This window comes from Populus trichocarpa, chromosome 10, assembly GCF_000002775.5.
Source record: "Populus trichocarpa isolate Nisqually-1 chromosome 10, P.trichocarpa_v4.1, whole genome shotgun sequence".
Classification (NCBI taxonomy): Eukaryota; Viridiplantae; Streptophyta; class Magnoliopsida; order Malpighiales; family Salicaceae; genus Populus; species Populus trichocarpa.
In genome coordinates, this window is record NC_037294.2 from 15,891,617 (window position 1) to 15,916,402 (window position 24,786).

General features: G+C 31.5%; 2 protein-coding genes across 7 annotated transcripts; both read left to right on the forward strand.

Annotated features, from left to right (window-relative positions):
• The first annotated feature begins 1,734 nt into the window (after positions 1 to 1,734).
• LOC7485841 (galactokinase) lies at positions 1,735 to 7,481 on the forward strand. Its single transcript, XM_002314928.4, has 13 exons — positions 1,735 to 2,000; positions 2,407 to 2,582; positions 2,671 to 2,717; positions 2,803 to 2,897; positions 2,995 to 3,077; positions 4,073 to 4,141; positions 4,456 to 4,641; positions 5,305 to 5,439; positions 5,592 to 5,726; positions 6,107 to 6,177; positions 6,687 to 6,764; positions 6,901 to 7,042; positions 7,122 to 7,481. Exons 1-13 carry the CDS (start codon positions 1,838 to 1,840, stop codon positions 7,230 to 7,232), a joined length of 1,491 nt encoding a protein of 496 aa, XP_002314964.1. The 5' UTR covers positions 1,735 to 1,837; the 3' UTR covers positions 7,233 to 7,481.
• A 6,688-nt stretch (positions 7,482 to 14,169) lies between these two features.
• LOC7485842 (uncharacterized) lies at positions 14,170 to 17,329 on the forward strand. Of its 6 annotated transcripts, XM_024611354.2 has the most exons (5): positions 14,172 to 14,543; positions 14,956 to 15,031; positions 15,241 to 15,820; positions 16,616 to 16,757; positions 16,909 to 17,329. In XM_024611354.2, the coding sequence occupies exons 3-5, from the start codon at positions 15,304 to 15,306 to the stop codon at positions 16,967 to 16,969; spliced, it is 720 nt and encodes a 239-aa protein (XP_024467122.2). In that variant the 5' UTR covers positions 14,172 to 14,543; positions 14,956 to 15,031; positions 15,241 to 15,303; the 3' UTR covers positions 16,970 to 17,329. The 6 variants fall into 6 exon arrangements, 5 of the variants coding, with proteins under 5 accessions (XP_052312722.1, XP_024467122.2, XP_024467121.2 ...); XR_008060431.1 differs by having other exon boundaries at positions 14,170 to 14,543; positions 14,925 to 15,820; positions 16,616 to 16,825; XM_052456762.1 differs by having other exon boundaries at positions 14,170 to 14,543; positions 14,925 to 15,820; positions 16,616 to 16,819.
• The last annotated feature ends 7,457 nt before the right edge of the window (positions 17,330 to 24,786 follow it).

The window sequence follows — 24,786 nt, forward strand, 5'->3', positions numbered from 1 at the left end:
CTGCATACCTGCCTTGCCATTTGATTGCTATCTTTGATTTCATGGAGGAGAATAATGATGGGTTTTGAGTTATGTTGGCAGCATAGAAGTGGTAGTCGTGATCTGGAATCTAGTTGAAACTATAATTTTTTTTTAAAAAATAAATTTTATTTTATATTTTTAAATAATTTTAATATACTAATATTAAAAATATTTTTTAATATATTTAAAAAACAATCATTTTAAAAGACAATCATTAAAGAATCACGTCACCTCGAAATATGCCTCCTCACGAGTTTCATTCCACGTAGCAATTAATGGCGGAGAGAGAATCTGAAGAAAAGAAACTCGTTGATTGATTGATGTCCACCTTTTTTCTTCAAATGTGATTATCAAAATTTTACTTCTTAGCATATCATTCCCTCGAGAGAAGAAAATGACAAATGGATAACGTGGTGATGTAGACTTGTATAGTTATTATTTCTCTCCTCAAAATGTTTAAGGCCTGTTTTTTTTTACGTTTTAAAAAGATAAAAATTTTAAAAAATTATTTTAAATTAATATTTTCAGGTTATTTTAATATTATAATATAAAAAATATTTTTTAAAAATAAAAAATATATTTTTTCAATAAAAACACACCTTAAAAAACAGCTAAAAAACCAATATCAAACACCGTTAAATCAGATTCTCCCATCTTAATCTTTTTGTCGATTAGCTGTCATAATAACCAGCCATTAATTAATTAATATATCAATGAGTGCTCACTCACTCTGTCAACATTAATTTCACCAAATCAAAAACAAATCTTAATCGCATCAAATTAAAAATCAGAAAGAAAAGAAATATCTGGATAACGAGTTAAAAACAAGCTCTCATCCTTGGAGGTTAGACCGGTTATTTAACGGGTTTTCTCTCTAATTTCTTATAAATGCTTTAATTCGATTTTGAATAACTTGGATATAAATAATTTATTTAGATTTTGATTCAAAAATGATTTTGTATCGATATATAAATTTTTGTAGTTGAGTCTTACATGAAAATAAAAAAAAAATATTCAAATTAAATCAACACGTAACTACGTTTGGAAATGCGGTTGTATCTATATTTTCAAATTATTTTTTTGTTAAAAATTAATTTTTTTTATATGTTTTAGATCGTTTTGATGTGCCGATCTCAAAAATAATTTTTAAAAAATAAAAAAATATCATTTTAATGTATTTCAACACGAAAAGCACTTTAAAAAACAACCGCAATCACACTTCCAAACAACACATAAATCTAAATGTAAGAGTAGGAAGAATATCAAATTTATAAGCTAAGGAAAAAAGAAACAATAATCTCTATCTTAATACGATAGTAAAAAATTCTTAATATATGTTATATTACTCTGTAATTAGTTAATAGAAAATCTTATATGCTCAAGTTATAACTACTTAGACATAGAAGGGAGATAGTAAAAAGAAAATAAAAATCATATGCAGTCCCATGAAAAATATTAAAATTCTCAATTTTATTTTTTATTTTCCTCTTCTTTTTATGTTTAACTTATCGGTTATTAATTGAGCAATATATAATTTTTCGACAATGATAAGAGTAATTTTGTCAGGGAATTGAATGGAAGTGGACACGACACTAACGCGACTAACTAATTAAAAAAAAATCCTAATATCTTTTTTTTTAATTAAAATTAGATTCCGTTTGATTTGATAAAATTAAAATTGCACGGGACAGTCGGGACTAGATAAGACACGACCGGAAAAAAGAAACCATCATCATTATCATCTGATCTGATATCATCAACTATATAAAAGAAGCCACTATTTGACTTGATAATCAAATTAAAAGCTATCAGTTAAATGGCGAAACATGAAGAAACGCCGGTTCCATGTTACTCATCGTTAGAGGCTGTTTACGGCGACGGATCTCAGCTTGAAGAAGCTAAACTTCGTTTTGATCACTTGAAATCCAAGTTTCTTCAAGTTTTTGGTCACCCCCCTGATGTCTTTGCTCGTTCTCCAGGTTCCAAAAATCCCTCCCTCTCTCTCTCATCAGTCCTCTGTTTGGTTCCCGAGAAAACGAAAGAAATTCAAATTTTTGTTTTTAAGAAAAAAGGTTGATATTGATAGGGTTTCGTTAATAATACGTGCACGTATTTTACTGAATTGAACCAGTTTCTTCAGCTCAAACATCTCACACTTTCTCTCGACATAATTTATCATCTGTTTGATTCGCTAGAAAACGAATGAACAGGAAAGAAAGAAAGTTAAATTTGAAAAATCGGGTTTATTTTATTAATTTAAGAAGATTTTTTGGTTCTGTTTTTTTAAAAATATATATATACAGGAATGACAGAAATAAAATAACGTACTCGCTTTTTAAAAAAATTTGTCAGTATTATTTTAATTTTTTTATCGTATTTTTGCAGGGAGAGTGAATTTGATTGGAGAACATATTGATTATGAAGGCTACTCAGTGTTGCCAATGGCAATAAGGCAAGATACTATTATAGCAATCCGTAAAAATAATGCAGAAAAAGTCCTTCGAATCGCCAATGTTAATGACAAATATACGCAGTGTGATTATCCTGCTGATCCTAACCAGGTCAGAACCAACGTACAAATTCTTTAATAGTAATGTATTGATTGTTTTTCTCGTTGGATTTATTGTTGGATTCTACAATAATTTGCAGGCAATTGACTTGAAGAATCATAGATGGGGTCATTATTTCATTTGCGGGTAAGAAATGGAACAACTATTTTAATTGCTTAGTACTGTGATTTGTAAATCTTTTCCCCCTTTTTATCTTTTTGTGGGTTTCCAGGTATAAGGGTTATTATGAATTTGCAAAATCAAAAGGAGTGAATGTGGGTGAGCCGGTTGGACTTGATGTTATTGTTGATGGAACTGTTCCAACAGGTAAATTAATTTAAAGTTAGTTTTCGTTAGCTATTGCTAATGATGTAACATTGGTTGCTCATTATAAGAGAAGGCTAAGTTGAGTTTCTTAAAACAGGTTCTGGTTTGTCAAGCTCTGCTGCCTTTGTTTGTTCTGCTACCATTGCTATTATGGCTGCTTTTGATGTGAACTTTCCAAAGGTGATACTACATTTCTTTCACCAAAATTATGAAGAATATAATACCTCAGCATCTCTAAGTTGTTGTGAGGGCATGGTTTAATCTTACAACTACAGCTAGAAAGCTCTTCTGCAGTTTTAGGCATTCAAAACACCTTGCTATGCTGTCAAAGTTTTGAATTCTGTCGCTCTTTTAGACTTCTCCTGTATTATTTATACTCTTTTTTCATAGAAGAGATGGATACGTTTCTACCCTACTACATAGCCTAATGTTATTGAAAAAAACTAACATGCTTGTATTTCTGATATGTGCATTGGAACATAGACTGCTGCTATGAGATTGAATAACTTCTCTGCCACTGTGCTCATAGCACTCTGATTCTGGTTACAATGTGCTTCATATCATTTACTTTTATATATTTCCTTGACATCTTAGGTTTTTTTGGTCATGGGATATCAACATGTTGTTTAATTGTTTATGCATGTCTATTATGAATCTTCATTGTTATTTTTTCTTGCCAACCAGGTCATGCCTGGCAAATCAAATTAGACTAACAATTCTGGCCTTACTGTCCATGTGGATTGTTTATATACTGTTGTTTTTTGTGTTGAAAATGGGTACGCTGTTGGTTCATGAGAACACAAATTCCACTCATTAATTACACAAGTTTCTTATGAAATCTCCGTGTGTTATTTTTCTTGCCAACCAGTCTGTGCCAGGTAAAATGAAATTATCCTGAAAATTCTGGCCTTGATGTGCTTCTGGATTGTAATTGTTTCTGTGTGTTGAGGATTGGGTGGGCCTTTCACCTTTGGTTCATAAGAGCTCAAATTTCACTCTTCAATTATACCCAAGCTATTTCATATCTGTTTTTTAAACGTATGCTCTACTTGATGGAAAACTAACATAATGGGTTTCATGTTGATATATAATTATATCTATCCACTTACTTTCCTGTCCTCCCTGTTTCTTTCTTTTATCTATTGTAATTCTAACTATGTTTCTCTCTTTAACAGAAAGAAATTGCCCAACTGACATGTGAGTGTGAAAGGCACATTGGAACACAATCTGGGGGAATGGACCAGGTTATACTCCATATCATGAACTTGATTAATTTGTGTAAAAATGCACTCGAAAGAATATTGGAAATGCCTCCTACTGAGTCTGAGACTATTGTTGCTTCCAGTCATGGACAAACCCAGTGTATCAGTTCTTGCATTGTTTTGTTTGTTATTTTGCTGTTTGGGATGCAACCACATTATGATATCAGAACATTTAATCTATTATTGCTTTAGAACAGAACATGCTTGAATCAATTGAGAGTGAAGCGGGTCCAAACAAAGCTAGGAAACTGACTTTAAGGGACACTGAGCATAAGATCTCTTGTTTTACTTGGCAGGCAATCTCTGTCATGGCCAAAACTGGATTTGCAGAGCTTATTGATTTCAACCCCATTCAGGCAACTGATGTGCAACTTCCTGCTGGTGGAACATTTGTGCTTGCGCATTCTTTGGCAGAATCTCAGAAGGCAGTCACTGCTGCTACAAATTACAATAACAGAGTTGTTGAATGTCGACTCGCATCTGTAAGCATTATTTTCCCATGAACACAGAATGATTCTGCCTTTTTCTTGTTCCTAAATATGCTCCAACTTTTTTTTATTCTCGTGCTCCCTCTGGCTGATAATAATAGTCCATCTTGAGGTTTGCACATTGTTTTAGGCAATCATTTAACATGTGGTCAAGTGTTCCACAATGTCAAGTTTGCAACTAACTGTAAAAGATGTACACCCTTTAATGGGATGTAATAGTTGACATGTTGAGGGATATGATGAGCTACTAAGATCCAATAGTTCGTTGACTTTTTGGTATGGACTAACATTTTGGGTCAAGAAAAACTAAAAAGGCGGAACATTTTTATGGTCCAGAGGGGGTAGTCATTTTGATTTCCGCCATTCCTTGGTCTTGCATCCAATCTTAAAACATAACAATCATCTTCAAGCAAACTTGAAAGTGTGAATTTGCAGTTTTAGTATCAGAATCTTCGATGAAACTGTCATTACTGTTTTTGGAAAAAAAATAAAACTGTGGAAAGGGGAAACAATCTCCCGTTCTCCACCCTGCTGCTTGGTGTCTTTTTTAAAGAAAAAAAAATGATTGGCTTACAAGCTACCAGTCTATATCCTGACAAGTTTTCTTCTATTGGAGGCGTTGTCACTCATATTGATGATTTTGGAATATCCTTTCAGATCGTACTTGGAATAAAGTTGGGAATGAAACAACAAGATGCAATATCAAATGTCAAGACTCTTTCTGATGTCGAGGGATTGTGTGTATCATTTGCTAACAGTCATGGTTCTTCTGATCCTGTCATTGCTGTTAAGGTATCTATTGTTAATTGCTACACTGTACTGTTTCTTTACTTAAATGATATTAGATGGATCATGATCATGATTCTGTTTTGGAACGCTCATATATGTTCCAAATAATTGTTCTGCCACTAGCGTACCAGTTATCAATATTGTCTTTGCTGCAGGAATTTTTGAAAGAGAAACCATACACAGCTGAAGAAATTGAGGAAATTACTGGGGAAAGTCTTCGATCAATCTTCAAAAATTCCCCATCTTCTTTAGATGTGCTAAAAGCCGCCGAGCACTACAAGTTGCATCAGGTACTATTACCTACTCATGGCCATGGTTTCTGCACTCATGCGGCTTACAGCCTATTACTGTATCTGGGTTATGATGCAAGATTAATGGACCCTTCTTGCCCTTGTCTTCTATTGTTGCATTTCCTGTTTTTTTTTCCCAGAAAATAGGTTATAATTTTCTGCATGTCATCTCAATATATATGCCATGTTGCAATATATCATTTTTATAGTAACTTATTTTAATATTTAAACTTTGTACTCCAAGTCTGGTAATGTTCAAACAGCAATTTTTTTTGTACTCTTTATTTGCAACAACCCATACATCACCAGTTATTATTTTTTATGCCACTTCTTAGTCCCTTTTTATTCATTGTTTAGTAAGTCTTTGTGTTGTTTTCCAGAGGGCTGCTCATGTATATTCTGAAGCCAAGCGAGTCCATGCTTTCAAGGACACAGTGTCTTCAGATTTAAGGTGCTCGCTGAATTTATTACATTAAGAGAATGCTTGTGTATTTCCAATGAAACTTTTATGTGAAATCATGTATGTATGATTTTTTATTATATGAACGTAGCTTCTCACATAACTGAGGCATGTGACTTTTTGAATATGTTAAAAAAATTCAATTTTGTTTAAGATGTCCGGGACTTGTCAGTCAACTTAAACATTAGAACTGAAAATAATTGAACGTACCTTTATTTGTTTTCATCTCTTTTTCTGTCTCTTTGAAAGATTACTGACGGCACATCTTTCACCTGCTGGCTTTGTTTATCCATCTTATGTGTTTTACTTTATGCACTTTGGTGCTCAGATCATGTTTATTTTCATTAAACATGCTTTTGAACCTTTTTGCGTTGGGGTTTTGGGAAAGCAATTTAGTAATTGTATTTCCTTTTATTTAAAAAGTTACAAGTGGGGAAGCTGTTTGGGAAGGAACTACATCCAACCTTTGAAGTATTATTTTCCAATGCATTGTTTTGCAGTGATGAGGACAAGCTAAAGAAGCTGGGTGAGCTTATGAACGAGAGTCACTACAGCTGCAGCGTTCTATATGAATGCAGGTACAAATGCTCTGAGCATATTTTCAAGAAGTTTTAAATCCATTGACACTGAGGGACTGTCGTTATCATAAACCTTGCATGGCTGCTTCCTTTTGTTTTGCTGATTGTACTTGTTTCTTTTGTTGCTGGTATCTAGCTGCCCAGAGTTGGAAGAACTTGTAAAAATTTGCCGGGATAGTGATGCTTTGGGGGCAAGACTTACAGGAGCTGGATGGGGTGGCTGTGCGGTTGCTTTGGTGAAAGAACCTATCGTCCCTCAGTTCATTCTCAATTTGAAGGTATGTTGACATTATTCTAGTGGAAAATCCCTTTTCATTAAATGTTGGACTTTAACAAGCCCCCCCGTGTTGTCAACAGGAAAAGTTCTACCAATCAAGAATTGACAAGGGAGTAATCAGCAAGAATGATCTTGGACTCTATGTTTTTGCTTCAAAGCCTTCAAGTGGTGCTGCTATTTTCAGGTTCTAATGCCTGTCCACTTGCTTGCTTTCTGGAAATAAACGTCTGTAGTTCATTTTGTCTAGCTTTATTTATGTCTAGACAAATGGATTATCTAATCAAATGAATAAAATTAAGTAATAACAGTCGTTTAGATTTATTTCAAATATATTATTTATAAATGTAATCAAATCTCGTTACCTGATATTTTTAATATTTCACTGTATTTATGAATTTATTACCCATAATCATTTTTAAGGGACCATGATTATTTGTGAAGTGCGTTATCTTCGATTTATTCACATCATCTATCACATATTATATATGTTTTTCCAGAGGAAATATGTTAGTTTAATAATATTAAATGTGATAAATACTGGTTTTATTTTACATCCAGTTATTTCATATGATTCGAGACCATGGATGGATTCAATCAATAACAAATTTTTTAATGCATGTCAAAATCAAGACTTCCATTATAACACTAGCAAAATGAAAAGCAGAAACAGTTAGATATTTTTCTGAAACAATATTTTTAACAATATCGATATTAGTAAGTATACCATGTTTTCAGGGGGTGTCTAGGAGTATAATAGCTTGTTTTTTAAAATGATTTTTGTTTTAAAATGTATTAAAATAATATTTTATTATTATTTATTAAAAATTATTTTTAATATCAACAAATCAAAATGATTCAAAAACATATAAAATTAATTTTAAAAAGAAAAAAATGGAACGCAATTTCACAGCCTTTTATGTGGTATTTAGGAGTATGGTAGCGGTTATTATTTAAAGTGTTTTTCGCTTGAAAATGTATTAAAATAATATTTTATTATTTTTTAAAAAAAATTATTTTTAATATCAACAAATCAAAATAATTCAAAAACATATAAAATTAATTTTAAAAAGAAAAAAATGGAACGCAATTTCACAGCCTCCTCTTATGTGGTATTTAGGAGTGTGGTAGCGGTTATTATTTAAAGTGTTTTTCGTTTGGAAATGTATTAAAATAATATTTTTTTTATTTTAAAAAAATTATATTTGATATCAGTATATCAAAATGGTGTGAAAATAAAAAAAAAAATTTGAAATATAAAAAAAAACTTGTGCTGTACCATGATGGGCTGTAGGACCAGTGGAATAGGCCCGCCTTACATATCTTATAATGGGCCATAGAAGATTTGGAAAATCCAAGTACACTTGTTTCTGTCTCGAACCTAACCTAAGTACCCAATATTTTCGGGGGAGGGGCAGAGGGCCTCCATTGATGTGAACATTCAGGAAGGCAGATATTTATGACACCATAAGATCCGATTTAATCTTAATTTAGTATGAACCACGTGTTTTAATGACATTAAAAATAGCTTTCAACTCTATACGAGGAGGATTAAATTTGAACTTACATGGTACAGTGCTGATTACAGCATTCTCTAGGCTTGGAAAAACAATTGGAGAAGAAGTAAACTTGGCAGCATCTGGGGCCTTCCTTCTGACACTTTCACTAGCCTATCCTTTTTAGCTCTCCCAAAAGACGGACGGATGCATGGATAAATCCCATGTGGTGGGACCTGGGAATCATGCCCCTCTTACTATTCTACATATCAAATCTCTTCAATTATTTACACACGGGGCTTGTAGCTCAGTGGTCTTGCCAGGGCAAAGTATACTCGTTCGAGCTCTCGTGTGTACTCAGTACTTGAGGGTCTAGTTGTTGTGGTTTTTCGTGGACTTATTCCATCCACCTTCTCGAGTTCGACCCTTTATGTGCATGTTTGTCACCCCCGCGGTGCCTTACCTGCTCCTGGGCTTGCAGGATGTCCAGTGGGCCGTGGAGAATAGTCGTGGTGCGTGTAAGCTGGCCCGAACACCCCACATGAATCAAAAAAAAAAAAAATCTCTTCAATTATTCGAAACAAACTTTGATTTCTAGATGGGAGTGTCCATGAGAGCTCCCTGCCTACAAAACAATCAACGTTTTCAATTAATTACATAACATGTATTATATGCAAAAAAAAATATAGCAATAAAAAGAATAGGGATTAAATTTGATGCAAGAATAATTTAAAATTAAATACCGATTGATGAAATTAAAAAAAATATATAATTAGAAAGAATAAAAATATAAACACGTAGCAATCAAAAAATTTAAGGTCAAATTTAATATAAACATTAAATGAAACAAAATGATAAGGGATGGAATTGAAGAAAAAAATCGATAAGAAAATATAAAAAATAAAATAAATAGCAATTAAAATAATAAAAATAAAATAGGATAACAAAAATAAAATAATACATGTGTATCTTAGCAAATATAATTGAGAAAAAAGATATAAGAAAATAAAAAAGACTTCAAAACCCAACTATTTTTCCCCGTGTACACTTCTGCACAAAGAAAAAGCAGGACATGACACTTTCAATGTTGTCATGAAAGGCTGTGTTCAAAAATAAAACACCATCACACGCGTTGTCTGCATGTTTGTATGTGTATTGTTCGTGCCAATAATATTTTTTTTAATAATATTTATGTTTATTCAAAGATGTCTCCAATGAAGTTGTTAAAAACTAAAAAAAACCAATTGAAAAGTAAAAAAAAAAACTAAAGGTGCAAGCTTGACAAAATTTACTTTTAAAAATAATATAATTTTTATATTTAATTTTCAAAATATAAAAAAACTGAATTATCTCATATCATATTTTAAAATAGATTTTGCTAATAAGAACAATATAGTTTTTACACTATGCATACAAAAAATAAAAATACTAATAGTTCTTGATCAACCTTTTAGAAAAAATTGGTTTTAAAGGTAATGTTGTCTTTAAACATTACATTTAAAATATAAACAAATAAATTATCATTTATTAATCTCATAATAACTAACGGTCGATACAAAAAATACCACATTACTCCTAATAATAAGATGATTGATTTTTTGTTTGAAGGACAAGTGGTAATTACATTATTATAGTGAATAATGATATGAATTCTGCATGGTAATCATTTTTTTTAATGAGACATTTAATATAATGGAAACGACATCAAATGCCACCACTTTACTCATACAAACTTATTATAGTAGTTGTTTATCTGTTGTCTTCTTTGGTAAAAAAATCAAAAGAAGGTTCGAGATACTTTTTTATATATTAGCAATTAATAAAAAAAATAAAATAAAAGATGAGGGAATTTTAATATACATGTTCTTACATAACACCATTCATGGAAATAATATTTTTTTTAAAAAAATTAAAATTTTTTAACTAAATCCGTCAACACGAGGCCTATCAAGGATTAAGTTTCATATAATTTTTTAATTTATTTTTTATGATGTTATTTCAATCTCATAATTTAGACCGCGGGTTTAACAGGTTGACTAAAAGTTTTTTTTTCCTTTTCCTTGTTAGTTTTTTTTTATTGATAAATTCATTATTTAACACTGGGTTGATTGGAAATATAGCTTCATGATTTGTTTTGACTTGCTTTCCATGAGATTATCTTTATCTAATGACCCGGGTCACGAGTTTGATTGGTTTAACCTAAGTTGACTTGGGATTTTTTTATGTCTTGTTTTAATTGATTTTTTTTCAGTTTTATCTTTTAATATTATATTGGTTGGAAATTATAATTCATGATTTGTTTTTATTTATTTTTAATGAGAATGTCTTTGTTTCATGACTCGGGTCATGAGTTTGACTGTTTAACCCGAGTTGACTCTAATTATTTTTTATTCAAATTTTTTTTAATTATATTTTTCAACACTAAATTGATTGAGAATTAAACTTCTAAATATGAATTAACCCCGATGTATATTTATTTTTTTACTATCAAAATCCCAAAGCTTAACAAAACTTAAGTAAATGATATGTAAAAGACGAATATAAACAAAATTAATCTCTTGATAGATTAAACTTTATGTAAATAACTTGATAAATTCGACTCTATATTCACTGCATCTGGACAATTTTATCTAAATGCTCTCAATTCATATTATATATATATATAACAGTTTTGATTAAAATGCCTTACCTTAATTAATTTTTAATAAAATGGTTCTTAGAAATTACTCGCTCAAAACCCCACGCCCCATGTTGCATGTCTAGGAAAAATAGGAAGAGAAGGAACCTAGTTTTAATTTTAAGCTCCTCGTTCAATAAATTTATTTTCCTCTGTTGACCTAATTTTTAAAAATTGTTTTTAGAAGCATGAGTATTGAATTGAATTGTCTAGATATAACGAGTATACGATCGAGTTCGCTATGACGTGGTATTTATTTTTTTGATTTAATACTAAAATAAGGTATTTCCATTATATTTTAAAGCATTGATAATATGAATTATTTTTTTAGAAATTCTTACTTTACTAGACTCATACTTGAAATCGAATCCATTATCACAAATATGATTGCTCTTGCATGGAAACGACCTTATAGATAGAAAAATTGTCTTGGCTGTGTGAAATTTTTCTTCACAAAAACAAATAAACAAAATTTATAACTTATGACCCGAAAATTATATTATAATTAAAAATATATTATAATAATATTGCTATATTATAATTTTATTTTTGATTTTGATACTGGGATATTAAGATTATAAAAAAATGTAAAAAATATTATTCAATGCTTCTTGGATAAAGAAAAGTATTTAAAAAACTAGTTAAATCGAATGACCAAAGATAATTGTGAGACCGTGGTTATTAAACCCGGTATGGGGATTGACTCGGTCAAGGAGCTAGGTCTTGGGTCATATTAGTTGGCTCTAGTTAATTAAAAAAAAAAATATTTGAGGTTTTAACATTTCACTTAAAATAATTAAGAAAAAAAACCTTACATGTCATAAATAATAAAGTTTAAAAAATTATTTCAATAAATATTTTACTCCACGCTAGAAAAAATATTATATTCTCCCTTTTAAGTTTGATAACTATGTGCATGACATTAAAAGAAACCGAAAGAACATCTGCTTACACTATAGTGTCATAATTGTTCACCATCTCACAAATCATTATATATTAGAGCAATGATTTTTTAAATTTTTTTAATTTGGTCATTGATTTTTTTTTTTTTTAGTCATTTTAAGCCTAAATTATCATTCAATTGCATATTTTTACAGGAATGAGGGTTGAATTGACAAACAAATGGATGAAGTGAAAACAAACAACTAAAATAAGTGGCGGTTTTTAAATTTGTCTGAAAAGTTAATTTTAGTCCCTTGTCATTTTAAGCTCTTACATAACTGACCCTTTTAATTTTCAAAATGGAGGGACTCGCTGGATTCTGGTGTAAAGAGAGAAAATTGTTATTATTGACAATTCTAACAACCAAAATAATTGATTTTTATGTCAAATAATTTCATATTACAAGAGGAGTTTGAAATTGGTGTTTTTTGTAATGTGAAAGTGCGTAAAAAAACATATATGAGCTCGGGAAGATTTTTGGTTTCGGATTAATTTTGGTTTTTTAAGTGTTTAATATTTTTTTTTGTGTGTTTGGAGGTTATGAATTGATTTAACAAATCTCCTAGTGTATTTTATAGGTGTTTTGCGTCAAAAATGGGTTGAAAATAGTTTCTTAGATGAAAAAAACACAAACCCTATTTTTCTAGCCACCACAATGGCTGGAATTCATGGGATCTTGACATTGCATCGTCTATTTTTATTTGAAAGAAATCGAGGTGAATGACATGACGTCTATACCATTATTTTTTAAAAAAAAAACTAAAGTCCCCCATGTGGGTCGTTTATTGATGGGCCAGACGCTTGGCATGGCTTACTAAACCTAACAATGTCCGACCTCATTTTTTTTATGAAAAAAAATATTTTTTTAACTAACATATTTTTTATATGTATTTTTTTAAAATAATTTTAAAGATTATATTTTAATTAATACTCCTTTTATGTGATTTTTTTGGCTTATTTATCATTTTTTAAACAATGATTTTTTTTAATTATATCTGGTGTGTTTAATTTTTGAAGAGGTTAATATGATTTATCAAAATATTTTTTTTATATTTTACATAGATTAAATTTATTTTTTAAAATAAAAAATGCTTATTGTTTTATAATATCTTTACCACGTACAACATTGCATAATATTGTTTTCTATTTTATTTTATTCAATAAATTTTATATGTGTGTGAAATTTTATTACAAATTAATTTTAATAAATAGATTTATTAAAAATAATCGAGTAAATAACTAGTGTTGTAATATTAAATATTTTAATTTATATTTGTTTTTTTAATTTTTTCAGTTTGTTTTTATTTATTGTCAATTTTGTTTCAATCAAATTATCTCGATCTCATGATCTAAAACACACAATTAAACATGTAATATGAACATATCTCATGTCAAAATTATGAATTTTACTTGTTAGCCCAATTTTATTTAGGGAAATATTTTTTTTATTTGTTGTTGTTACTTTATTTTTTAATTGTATTATTAAATTAATCAGGATCTAACTCGATTATTAAATTTTTATTACTTTTTTGATATAATCATCTTCTAAACTATTTTTAATGTAAAATTTTTTGATTTGACCCGCGACATTACATGAACCATAAATTTAGGGTCAATTTGATATTGTGATAGTAATTATTTTTTAAAGTATCTTTTGCTTGAAAATATATTGAAATAATTTTTTTTTATTTTTAAAAATTATTTTTTATATTAGTACATCAAAATAAAATAAAAATACAAAAAAGTATTTGAAAATAAAAAAATATTTTTTTAATTTTTTAAAAACATACTTTTAAAATATAAAAAGAAATAGACTATTAGTAACACTAAAATGCGAGGCAAATAAAATAAAATTCAATTTTTTTGAAAAAATAAAATGATAAAGAAAGAGACTGAAAACGAAACTAGGACCAGGTGGCAAGTGTCGGTGAAGTTTCCAAGACAAGGACATCACATGGGTTTTACAAGCTACAAAGAAAGTAGACTATAAGCTGTCTTTTTGTGACGCAGTCCGTCAGTTAGTGCATTAACGCGGAGCGGATTCAAAAGAAAGAAAATTCAATTAATTCTTCAGTTTTTTTTTCCCCTTTTAATATCCAAGACTCAAAAGTTTAAGTTTTAGCAACTACAAGTCTACAAGAAGAAGTGTTATTGTGGGAGTAGCTTCTCTGTTATCTTGCATTTTTTTTGGCTAAAAAAAAACTGAAACCCCTCGTGTCCTTTCCTTGTATCTCGCTTCTTTCTCATTCTTTCTGTCTCTTTTCTTCATATTTAGTATATTATTACCTGTTACTTTTATTTTTTTCTTACATTGATAGATAAATAGATATAGCTCATTTTGACTGCTTTTGTCTGCATCGGATCTGGGGTTTTCTCGCTTTCTCTTCAAGGTATTTCTTTTCCACTCCCTTTCTTTTCATGGTTTATTAAAAGAAAAAAAAGGATGGGGTGGTTTGAGTTTGTGTATTTGATCCATCATTTGCAATGTATTGATTGGTTTTTGTGGAATTGATTTGTGCTTCAAAATTTCTTGTTCCTTTCTTTATTTGTCACGCTTAATGGGTTCTATGTTTATTATGAAGTTTTAAGCTAGTTACATGGGTGCTTTTTTATTTGCCTGTTTTGTGAAGGAATGTTAATGTCATGCTATTTGTTTTGCCTTTTTTTTTTAAATTATGTAGATTTTGAGGACTGAAGCGAAGGCTCTAGTTTTTGGTCCATTACTGCATTTGGGACGTGGCTAATTTTTTATTTCATTAATCAAAATGCAGGGTTTTGATAGTTTTTGTGATTAATTTTTAGATTGGCATTCTGGATTTCTGAAGAAGGAGATAAAGGTTGAGACTTTATTAGTGAAAGGGCAACACTGGCGTGAAAGGCAAGTAGTTTGCCATTGTTGGAGACTTCGCATGTCTTCATTTGCCAGTTGTAACTGGAAAGTTTTGTTTACTTGATGAAGTTGGGTATCTTTATTGCCATTGCTCGCCGTGCTTTATAATTTATTGTGTAAATAGGTCAATTTCCTATAATGGGTTGACTTTGAGGGTTGATTTCTTTTAGTGGCCTTGGTCTTGTGAATCTATTTAGGGCTTTAATTGTTTGGAGTCTGAGGAGAAAACAAAGAGATCGGACTGGCTTTGTTTACTGGACATGGACCATATAGCTCCAAGAGATAGAGATTTCGAGGTTGATCTTGAAAGTGGGGTGAGAAATATTGTAGAAGATTTAAATAAAGATGCAAGTTTGGGAGTAAAAGCACCAACAAAGTCGCTGCTCGTTAAGGTTTGTGGGGCATTTTCTGATGGAAAAGCCAATGGTGAAGAGAGGGTAAATTTGTGTGGAAATGTGTCAAATCCTGGTGGTGGTTCTGCAGACCATGCGAAGTTGGAGGGAGAAATGTCTGTTGATCAAGTAGAAAAGAAAATAGTAGAGGAGAAGCGTAAAAAGACAAGCAATAAAAAGCCTCCCAGGCCTCCACGAGGTCCGTCATTGGATGCTGCTGACCAGAAGCTGATCAAGGAGATTTCTGAACTAGCCATGTTGAAGCGTGCAAGGATTGAGCGAATGAAGGCCTTGAAGAAAGTGAAAGCCACAAAGGCATCATCAAATAGCAATCTATTTGCCATGGTGTTCACCATTCTATTCTGCCTAGTGATTCTCTTTCAAGGTAATAATGCTCATGCAAGATTTTCTCACAGTATTGCTGCTTTGGTTTTTAACCTATGCGTCATTCCACGGTTTGGATACAAATGTTATGTGGGTGGGGACTTATGCATGCCTTATGGTTGAATTCCCCAATCATTCAAAACTATGCTTTTGAATTCTTTGAACTGGAAAGCCTGCATTTTTGCCCCCTATTGTCCATCTTCAGCACATGTTTTTTTTTGCTATAGCTCCACTCCATATAGTTTCTTTCTCAAGAGATGTTTATTTGTGAAAAGGTGGGTAGACTTCTGAATTTTGATTCTAGTATACTGTTGGTCTTATTCTGAAACAGTTTTTTTCAATTCTTGTCGAGAGTGTATAATGTTAGCTATATGTGAGAAGAGTTCTAGTTTTCAAAATGACTTTGAATCATGTTTTAGTGATGTCCATCTATTTTCTTTTTCTTGCTTCCTCTAATTTTTTGTATATAATTTTTTGGGGCTTTTGGCAAAAGATGATTAAATCCAAGGCTCTCTCTTTTTTCCTCTCAATCCTTCTTTTCTTGGTTTATCATTTCTTTAACGATCCCTTTTATCTGTGCTTCCCATAATGTTTAACAGTTGTAAAATGATATTTTTGCCTGGCTGCCATTGCAAATTGCAATTCATTTTTTGAGAGGAAGTTTCATAACATTATACCTAATAATTTTTAGCAAGTGATCATTCCTAGACAGAAATCACTGTTGACATTTTTTTTATAAACTTTTTTATTCATTTTACTAACTTGTGCTCTTAATGCCATGCTATTCATTTTGCAGGAATGTCATCCAGAGCTACATCTACAAACTCACTGGGTTCTCCTTTGTCGTCAGAGGCAGCAGACGAAGGTTTGATTTCAGTTCAATACTTTGGGAATCCATCTTCAAGCGAGTCTAATGGACCTGGGTCTGGATCTCCAAAGTATGTCACAGTGTGATACAGCAGGACTGATCTTCTGTTATACCATACCCTTTATTTTGCAAGTACATGTACATTCTGCTCTAGTCATGTGGGTGTTAATATTATGTGATGGTCTAGCACAATAATTCTCTATTTTATTGATACATTGCAGCTTCATAGAATCAGTTGCTGGTTCAGATCCTCCTAAAAATCCAAGAAGAGCTGTGAGATGAGCAGGGCAAAGGAGACAGCCACTATAGGCAAGCTCGTATTGGTGAAAGAAATTTATCCAGTCTTGCAGTTCTCATGCAAGCCATTTGACTTGCACTTTTTGTATCAATAGCCCTCCAAAATCGAAGATTGTCTGGTAATTTATCCCCTGCTTGTATAGTGTTTGAAATGGGGTGAGTTAGATTACCGAAGAAGTTTATTGTGGATAATCGGGAAAAAAAGTTTAGTTCTGCCTTTGATAGGCTGAGCCAGTTCTGATAAGCTGCCTCCTTACTGTATAATACTCCAGAATGAAACTATAGGAGATTTGTTTGCCACCTGATTTGCTAGATTTAAATGAACCTCGTATCTTGTTCTGCATACATATTTTGTTGTTTCATATTTGGCGAACAAAATGGGATAGGAATGTGTAGAATGAATGAATTAAGAAATAGTACTATTTATGGATACGTTTGTTTTGATTTAGGCATGAGAAAGCCAAAACGACCACATGGTGATGGTAGCCTGCTACTGGCAGGCTATAAAATAAAGCTTCTTTTAACACGGGATGTTTCATCTCTGGGGGGGTGAAGATAGCTAGGCTTGGTGCGTGGTGATTAGCTGATTCTTAACAGGGAGTTAGGCTTGTCTTTCTTTAACGAAATCGAATTTCATGACATGTTAGAGAGACTACGTTGCTCAGGTGTTTCTCTGTTAAGCAAGGGTAGAAATAGTGTCTCAATATAGGTAGTCTCGAGGAGAAAATGCTGGCGTCACATGCCCCAGATTAAGTTCATTATTTTAAGAAATTTGATTATAGTTTATATGTTATTCCATCGTGAAAGATGCCATTAGAGTCTGAGAAGTAATGTACTGGAAGAGAAGTAACAAGAAGCAAAACATTCACAAAATTATGCATGCTCCCGCTCCCTCGAGCCTCAACATTTAGTGAAATGGATCCCTTAAGTTTAATCGTGTTGAACAACTGCCCAATCCATCCATTAAATAGCTGCCATTTATATGCATATACGTGGACAGGGGTAATCTTTATCAGTAAATCGAAAACAGAGGATTTAGTTTGACCAAAAACAAATTAGATGGGTTGATTTGATCAGATAAAATACTTGAGAGGCTGTGAATGAACGTTTCTGTGTAGTTTTTACTGGGTTTTTTTCTCTCTCCCCTCCCTGGTTCGGGCTTGTGCAGTCGTTTCATTATGTTCATAATTCTCTCTTGAACTCGGTCCACCAGGATCATAACGAGCCTTCCCTGCAATTCTAGCATGCACCATCCTGCACGCAGAGATCCTCGGCAAACTTCGGTAGCTAATTTGCTCAAGTACTTGGAAGTTCAAATATTTGTGACCTTTAGTTAAACAAAATAAGGGCTTTATAGTTATTTTTTATTGAGTTATTCAAATTTTATAATTTGAACTGTTATAATTTGAACTGTTGAATTGACGGAATATCCTGAGTTAACTCTGTACCAATTACCAATACCGAGCCAACCCATCTTATTCGAAAGCTTATGTCAAGGAAGATAAAATAATTAATTAAAATCCTTTTTGCTACAATATAAATCGGGTCAGGATTTCATCTTAATTTTTTTGAGATGCTGGCTCCACTCAGGTAGATACATTTTTCTATATTATTATTTCGAATTTAAATTTAAGAAAAGGTTGAATAAAGGATTTTTTCGAAAAAACACAAGCTCAAAGTGTGGGGGTTACTTATAACTCGGTCATGAAAGAATTTGACCTAAGAATATGAAAGTTGGAAAAAATGGTGATAAAAAAATACGCTCAAAATGGTTAGAGATTAAAAAAAAGGGTATTATTCAAACGTTATTATGGTTCTATATTTATATTAAGTAAACGTCATTATGGTTCTATGTTTATATTAAGTATATGTTTGATAATGTGTTATATGTTATTTTTTTAATTAAAAATATATCAAAATAATATTTTTAAAATTTTTTAACATCAACATATTAAAATTATTAAAAAACACTAAAAAATATTAATTTAATTAGTTTTCACCTAAAAACCATAAATATTATGGGAAGGAATACTAAGTTAGTGTTTAATATTATTTAAAAATATAAATAAAATAAATTTTTAAAAAGACTCCGAAACAAACACGCTAAATCTAATCTACTTGATATCTAAATCTGGACCATGTTCTGAAGGGCAAGTGGTATACAGTTCGTGGCCTCCAGTGGGTTTTTTCAGGCCGTGAGCTGTCTCTTTTGTTATTCCGAGAAGCGTGTCACAAATTGACTCTCTGGAATGATCTAAGCTGGGCAATAGCACTAGCTCGGAAATCGGAATGATGTTCTTGCAATTTCGCTGCCCAGGCACAAAAAATAAAAAAATTGCACCTTTTGCGAAGCAAACAAGTTTGGACCACGTGTTAAAAAACAAAAAAAAAGAAGAATTCGGACCAATGACGTGTCGAGAGTTCTATCTCAAGTTCCAATATTTGATCAGACTAGAGGACAAAGGGGCACCATTTGGAATTCAACTCGTGAGTCACTCGCTCTGCATGGATCTGGTTACTGTGGGTCAAGCCCCTTGTATTATCCACTTTTTATTCTTTTTTATTTTTTCAACAAGTATTCACATTATCTATCTTCTGGATCTCGTATCTACACTTGCATCTAGACACGACAATGATAATCAAACGGAAGCCATCCCGGCAGATAGGATGATGATAAAAGGTCATCCATCGCCGCGCTTAATTTAGAATCATTCAAAATACTCCGCCGCAATAATAAAATTTCAAAACGAGCCATCAGGAATTGGAGTTCCGCAAATTTTATATTTCAAAAACAATTTTATTTTTTTATTTTAAATTAATAATTTTTTAATATTTTTATATTATTTTGATGCGCTGATATTAAAAATATTTTTTTAAAAAAAAATATTATTTTAATACTTTTATTAAAAAAAATTTAAAAAAACAACTACAATTATATTTTCAAACACTCCAAAGACAGGCTCCAAGTCCATAGGATTAACAATCGAATATAGTAATATAGTAGCAAGTGTCTAGTTTATTATTGAAATAAATTTATTTTTATTATTAATATAAATAAAAATATCTAAAAATATATAAAAATATTTTTTAAAATATAAAAATAAACTAACCTGGACCCATTCAACAACCGTTGCCAGGACACCTTCTAAGCCCACGCTACCAAAATGGGCAACAATTATAGGGCACATTCATTAAAAAAATTCTATAAGAAAAAATCGATTATTTGCTAATGTGAATGATTTGTACCTTGTTGAGCTTGTCAATAATAATCTTCCTCTTATCTTCTTCTTCTGGAGATGGTAACAGTTTGACAATAAACTACAAACATTTTTTTTAAAATAAAAAATTAACGAATAGCCCGTTGAATACTGTGTTTTTAAGCGAGAGAGAGCTTCCTATTCTAGTTTTCGCCAGTGTTGTCCTTTAACTTGACTAGGCAGCCGAAGTTCGGTTCAGTTAAGCGACACCTTAACTATGCGTTTGATGGTATCGACTCTTTCCGAGTCAATAGGCCATGTTCGCTCTTTCAGCCTATCAGGCCCAACTGGCTGCTGGTGGACTTATTTTACTCACAATTCATTTGTATTAGTAATATACGGAATAACACAATTCGAATTTCGACGTTATCGATTTGTTTTTATTTTCTTAGAAAAACAAATCATAGGATTGGAATATTTAATTATGTATTGTTTCAGGAAATGGAAATGTCATTTTTCTGACACTATTTAGACTGCAAACTGGATTTTTTTTTTTAAAAAAAAAAAAGAGTGTGATTTCATTCTATTAAAGCAAAATCGTTCTCGTAAATTCCGATATTTTTTAAATATAATTATGGTAGCAGGTAGCATCCGGGTCCTTTTTTCAGGAATCTCTCATAAAAGTAAGTTACAATTCTTTCACTTTATTTCTAAGAAAACATAACAGTGTAGAGAAATAATTCATTGGGAATTTTTTAAACACGTTTGGGATCTGATTGTTAAAAATTTTAGATTTGAGACTCGATTGAAAATGAGTATAGATTTAGAACTAACTTGAGGTTTTCTCCTTTTCATTTTATATATATATATGACAATGTCTATGAGATTAATAACGAGTGCATCTATTCAAATTCACTTGACTTTTACCTTATCCATCAATCCATCTAAACTAATTAACTACTTTGATTAAGTTTATAGATTATATAATCACATTTTAGGCAAATTAATCTCTATCATATCTGTAAAAATATACAGATAAGCGTACGCGATTAAATAGAATGTCATATTAATCTCTCTATTCATTGCAGATTTAAGATTATTATTTTTTTTAGTTTAACGTGGATGTTCGGGCCAGCTTGCGCGCACCTCGACTATTCCCACGGACCCTGAAATTAACGACCATGTAAACTTTCAGTGGTCATTATATGAATAACTATAGGGTTCGAACCTAAGACCACAGAGCAGATTTAAGATTTTTGAACGTAACGAGAGTGGAATTGTATTTTATTAACGAAGGCAATCTCAATGAACTCATCATTGACATTCTTCAGAGAAAAAGAACGAAGATGTTGAAGACAATTTTGGAGAAGAAGACGAGGAAGAAGACAACGGTATCATTTCTGCCTAGTATCTGATGAAGTAAGATCTCTATTCAATTACTGCTTCTTCGATTCGGATAGTCAATAATCATTAATGAGTTCACCGCTTAATTTTTGTTGCTTAATTTTTGTTGCTTGTTGAATAAAAGGAGGTGTCTGGATTAGTCATCAGTTTGTATAGGTTTAATCAAAATAAGTAAGTGATACGTGTAAGTTTAAGTTATTAATTGATATTTTAAGATATAATTTATATTATTTTTTAATATATATTTTTAATTAAAAGTTATTTATTTTTGGAACTTATATTAATTTACATTACATTGTATTTAATTTTTATATAAAAAAATAAAAAAAATAAGATTTGAATTTGTGATCATTTGGTTATCAAGACTCTAATACCATATTAAATAATCATCTTATTTATAAGTTTAAGTTATTAAATAAAGTTTCAAGATATAATTTATATTATTTTCTAATATAACAAGTAATTAATTTATGTTGATTCTTAAAATCTTTCAAAATAAAAACAACAGTGCTCTATAATTTTATTCAATGGTTTACCCTATTAAAATAAGGTTAAAATAAGAGAGAATAAAATCATCAACAAACTCAGAATATTCAAAATGTATATAGAAAAATAGGAAATCCATAACTTCTGAACATGAGCTATATGAGTTTGTTTTGCAGATCAAATCATAAAAAATAACAATAAACAAGACTGAAAGTATGCATTCATAGTGGGTTTTGACCTAGAAAACAGGTTCTAATGACCTCACGGGACCTCTGAATTAGCCTTTAGATTGATAAAATCGGATATTTGGATTAAAAAAAAATGGCTTCAGACATTGCACGCCAGTAAAAATAATAGCACTTAATACTGAATTAGCAAATGTGAAGACCCGTTTAACTTAGCAATCAGAAAAAGAGGCAACTTATTATTTCAAACTGTAATTGTTTCTCCTACTTTCTTTCTTTCTTTCTTTTTTTGTTCTTTATCTTTCCGCTGTTCAAATCAATCACGGCACCATGGCGTCTCGAAGCGAAGCAAGGACAGAACATGGATAGCAGCAAATCCTGCGCAGCTGGAGACATTTGAAATGCCTAGTGCTAACAGGGTTGTTTCAATTGATCTCAGATGCTTGGATTTCGAAGGAGTTCAGTGCTCAATTCCAATTCCAACATGAATAAGTATTTCTTATTAATCTACTCTCGAATACTGTTGGGATATACTGCACTAACCAATCAAATAGCTTTATTTCATGTAAACTTAGAGCACCTAAAATATTTGAGTCATCGTGCTAAGAATTAAGGTGAAACCAAACTTCATCCTGTCACATGAGGCACCTGGATTGTTGTCATGCTTACAAGAATAAGGTGAGGCGAGATTTAATCTGGTAATTAATGAGACATAAATCTAAAACCCATGCCTAAACTCACAGAAACTAGGGCTTATCAGCAATCATCAAGTCCAATTAAAAAAGAAAAGAAAAGTGGTCAACTTTAACATATGGCGATCAAGTGATGCTGGGGAATGGATAATCAAATTGAATCAAGCATATGACCATCAGACCATAAAAGAAAACACAAAAAAGAAGTAATTGTAGCCCACTATGACAACGTAACTAGAAACTATGAGAAGATTGAGATAACAAAAAATCTACAAATTCTCAAACTTCGTCTCTAACTTACCAGCCATGTATATTCTTGCAATAAAAGAATTCAGAGAGATGAACCAGGCTGATTACTTAATCCTCGTCAGAGAGTGCAGCCACAGAATACAAAGAAGTAGCAAAGCATAGCAGTTAAAGCCACGGACTCCAGCGCCGTAACAAAGGTCCACAACACATCATCAATAGCAAAATCCAACCACCTCAAGCTCTCTAGAGTCAACCTTGTTGTGAAATACGAGAAATCAAATTCCGGCCACCGAAGAATTGACGATGATGGCATAGAGAATCCGAATTCCGGCCACCTGAAAATGGATGGATACCACATAGGACGCATATCCCTGTACCAGGGCAATTTCCTACTTTAATGCAAAAGGGTGTTGGAATTTTCCTACAAGTAGTGCCAAACGGTGGGGTGGTATATTTATAAATTGTTGGTGGGATATTTTTTTTGGCTTTTTAAAAGGGTTTTCCTTAATGTGGCATGCGATAAATGTTAAGAGACCAGGTGTTGCACCAATTATTAACTCGGAGCCAGCGACTTTGCTGTTAGATGGTCATCTACTCTTAAGAATGTGACACGAAACAAATGAGACCACGAAATGTTAATTAAGCATTATTCCATGGTCGTTTCATTAATATCAACTAGCCAGGCTGACACACGTGCACAATTTGGATTTATCCTTTGCTTTTATCTATTTATATATATGATTTATATTTAAAATGATAATGTGAAGACTTCCACTAATAACTCTAAAGCAAATATAAAATTATTATCCTACGATTACAGTTTCTTAACAAAGAGTGAGCCATCACCACTGACTTTAATTTTATGGTAAAATCCAGCTCTTTATCGTCAGTGAACCAAGTTTTTTTGTTAAAGAAGTAACTGCTGATATGGGAATGAGCTGTCATCGTGTTTCCTTCTCCCGCTGATATAAAATTTAAAATTCTTATCCTGCGATTACAATTTAAAATGTTTTTTTTAATTATTTTTTAATCATTTTATATGCTATATTTTAATATATTTCTAAATAAAATATATTTTAAAAGTAGAGTTTTAGAATTAGAATAATAGAAGACAGTACATCATTTTCAAGCCGTCTCGATTTTCTAGAAGAATTATCCTAGCTGACAGTTAATGTAATAACTTCTCACGTTAGAGCGTTGACCGGTCCATTGCAATCGTATGGGTGACGGGATATTGAAATACCAGCCATCATCAATTTGCAAAGCTACCCAACTACAACTACAATCCACACGGCTTGTATGCTTACAACAACACGCTACCACGTGCTTCTGATCAGCTTCATTGATTAATCCTTCCTGGTTCAAGTTCAGGGAACAATTCTGGCCTCTTTTACGGTGACTTGCTCAGCAAAATAAGCACCGGTGATAATTACTGCTGCTAGTTAAACAATAAATTAGAAGAATTTGGCACATGAGATAGTAAAGGTGGACCAAAGCCTGTGCTAGTGCACGTTCTTTGTGTACATTATATGAAGTTTAGGTTATGTATGATTTTTAGACATGATAACAATAATAATAATAATAATAAT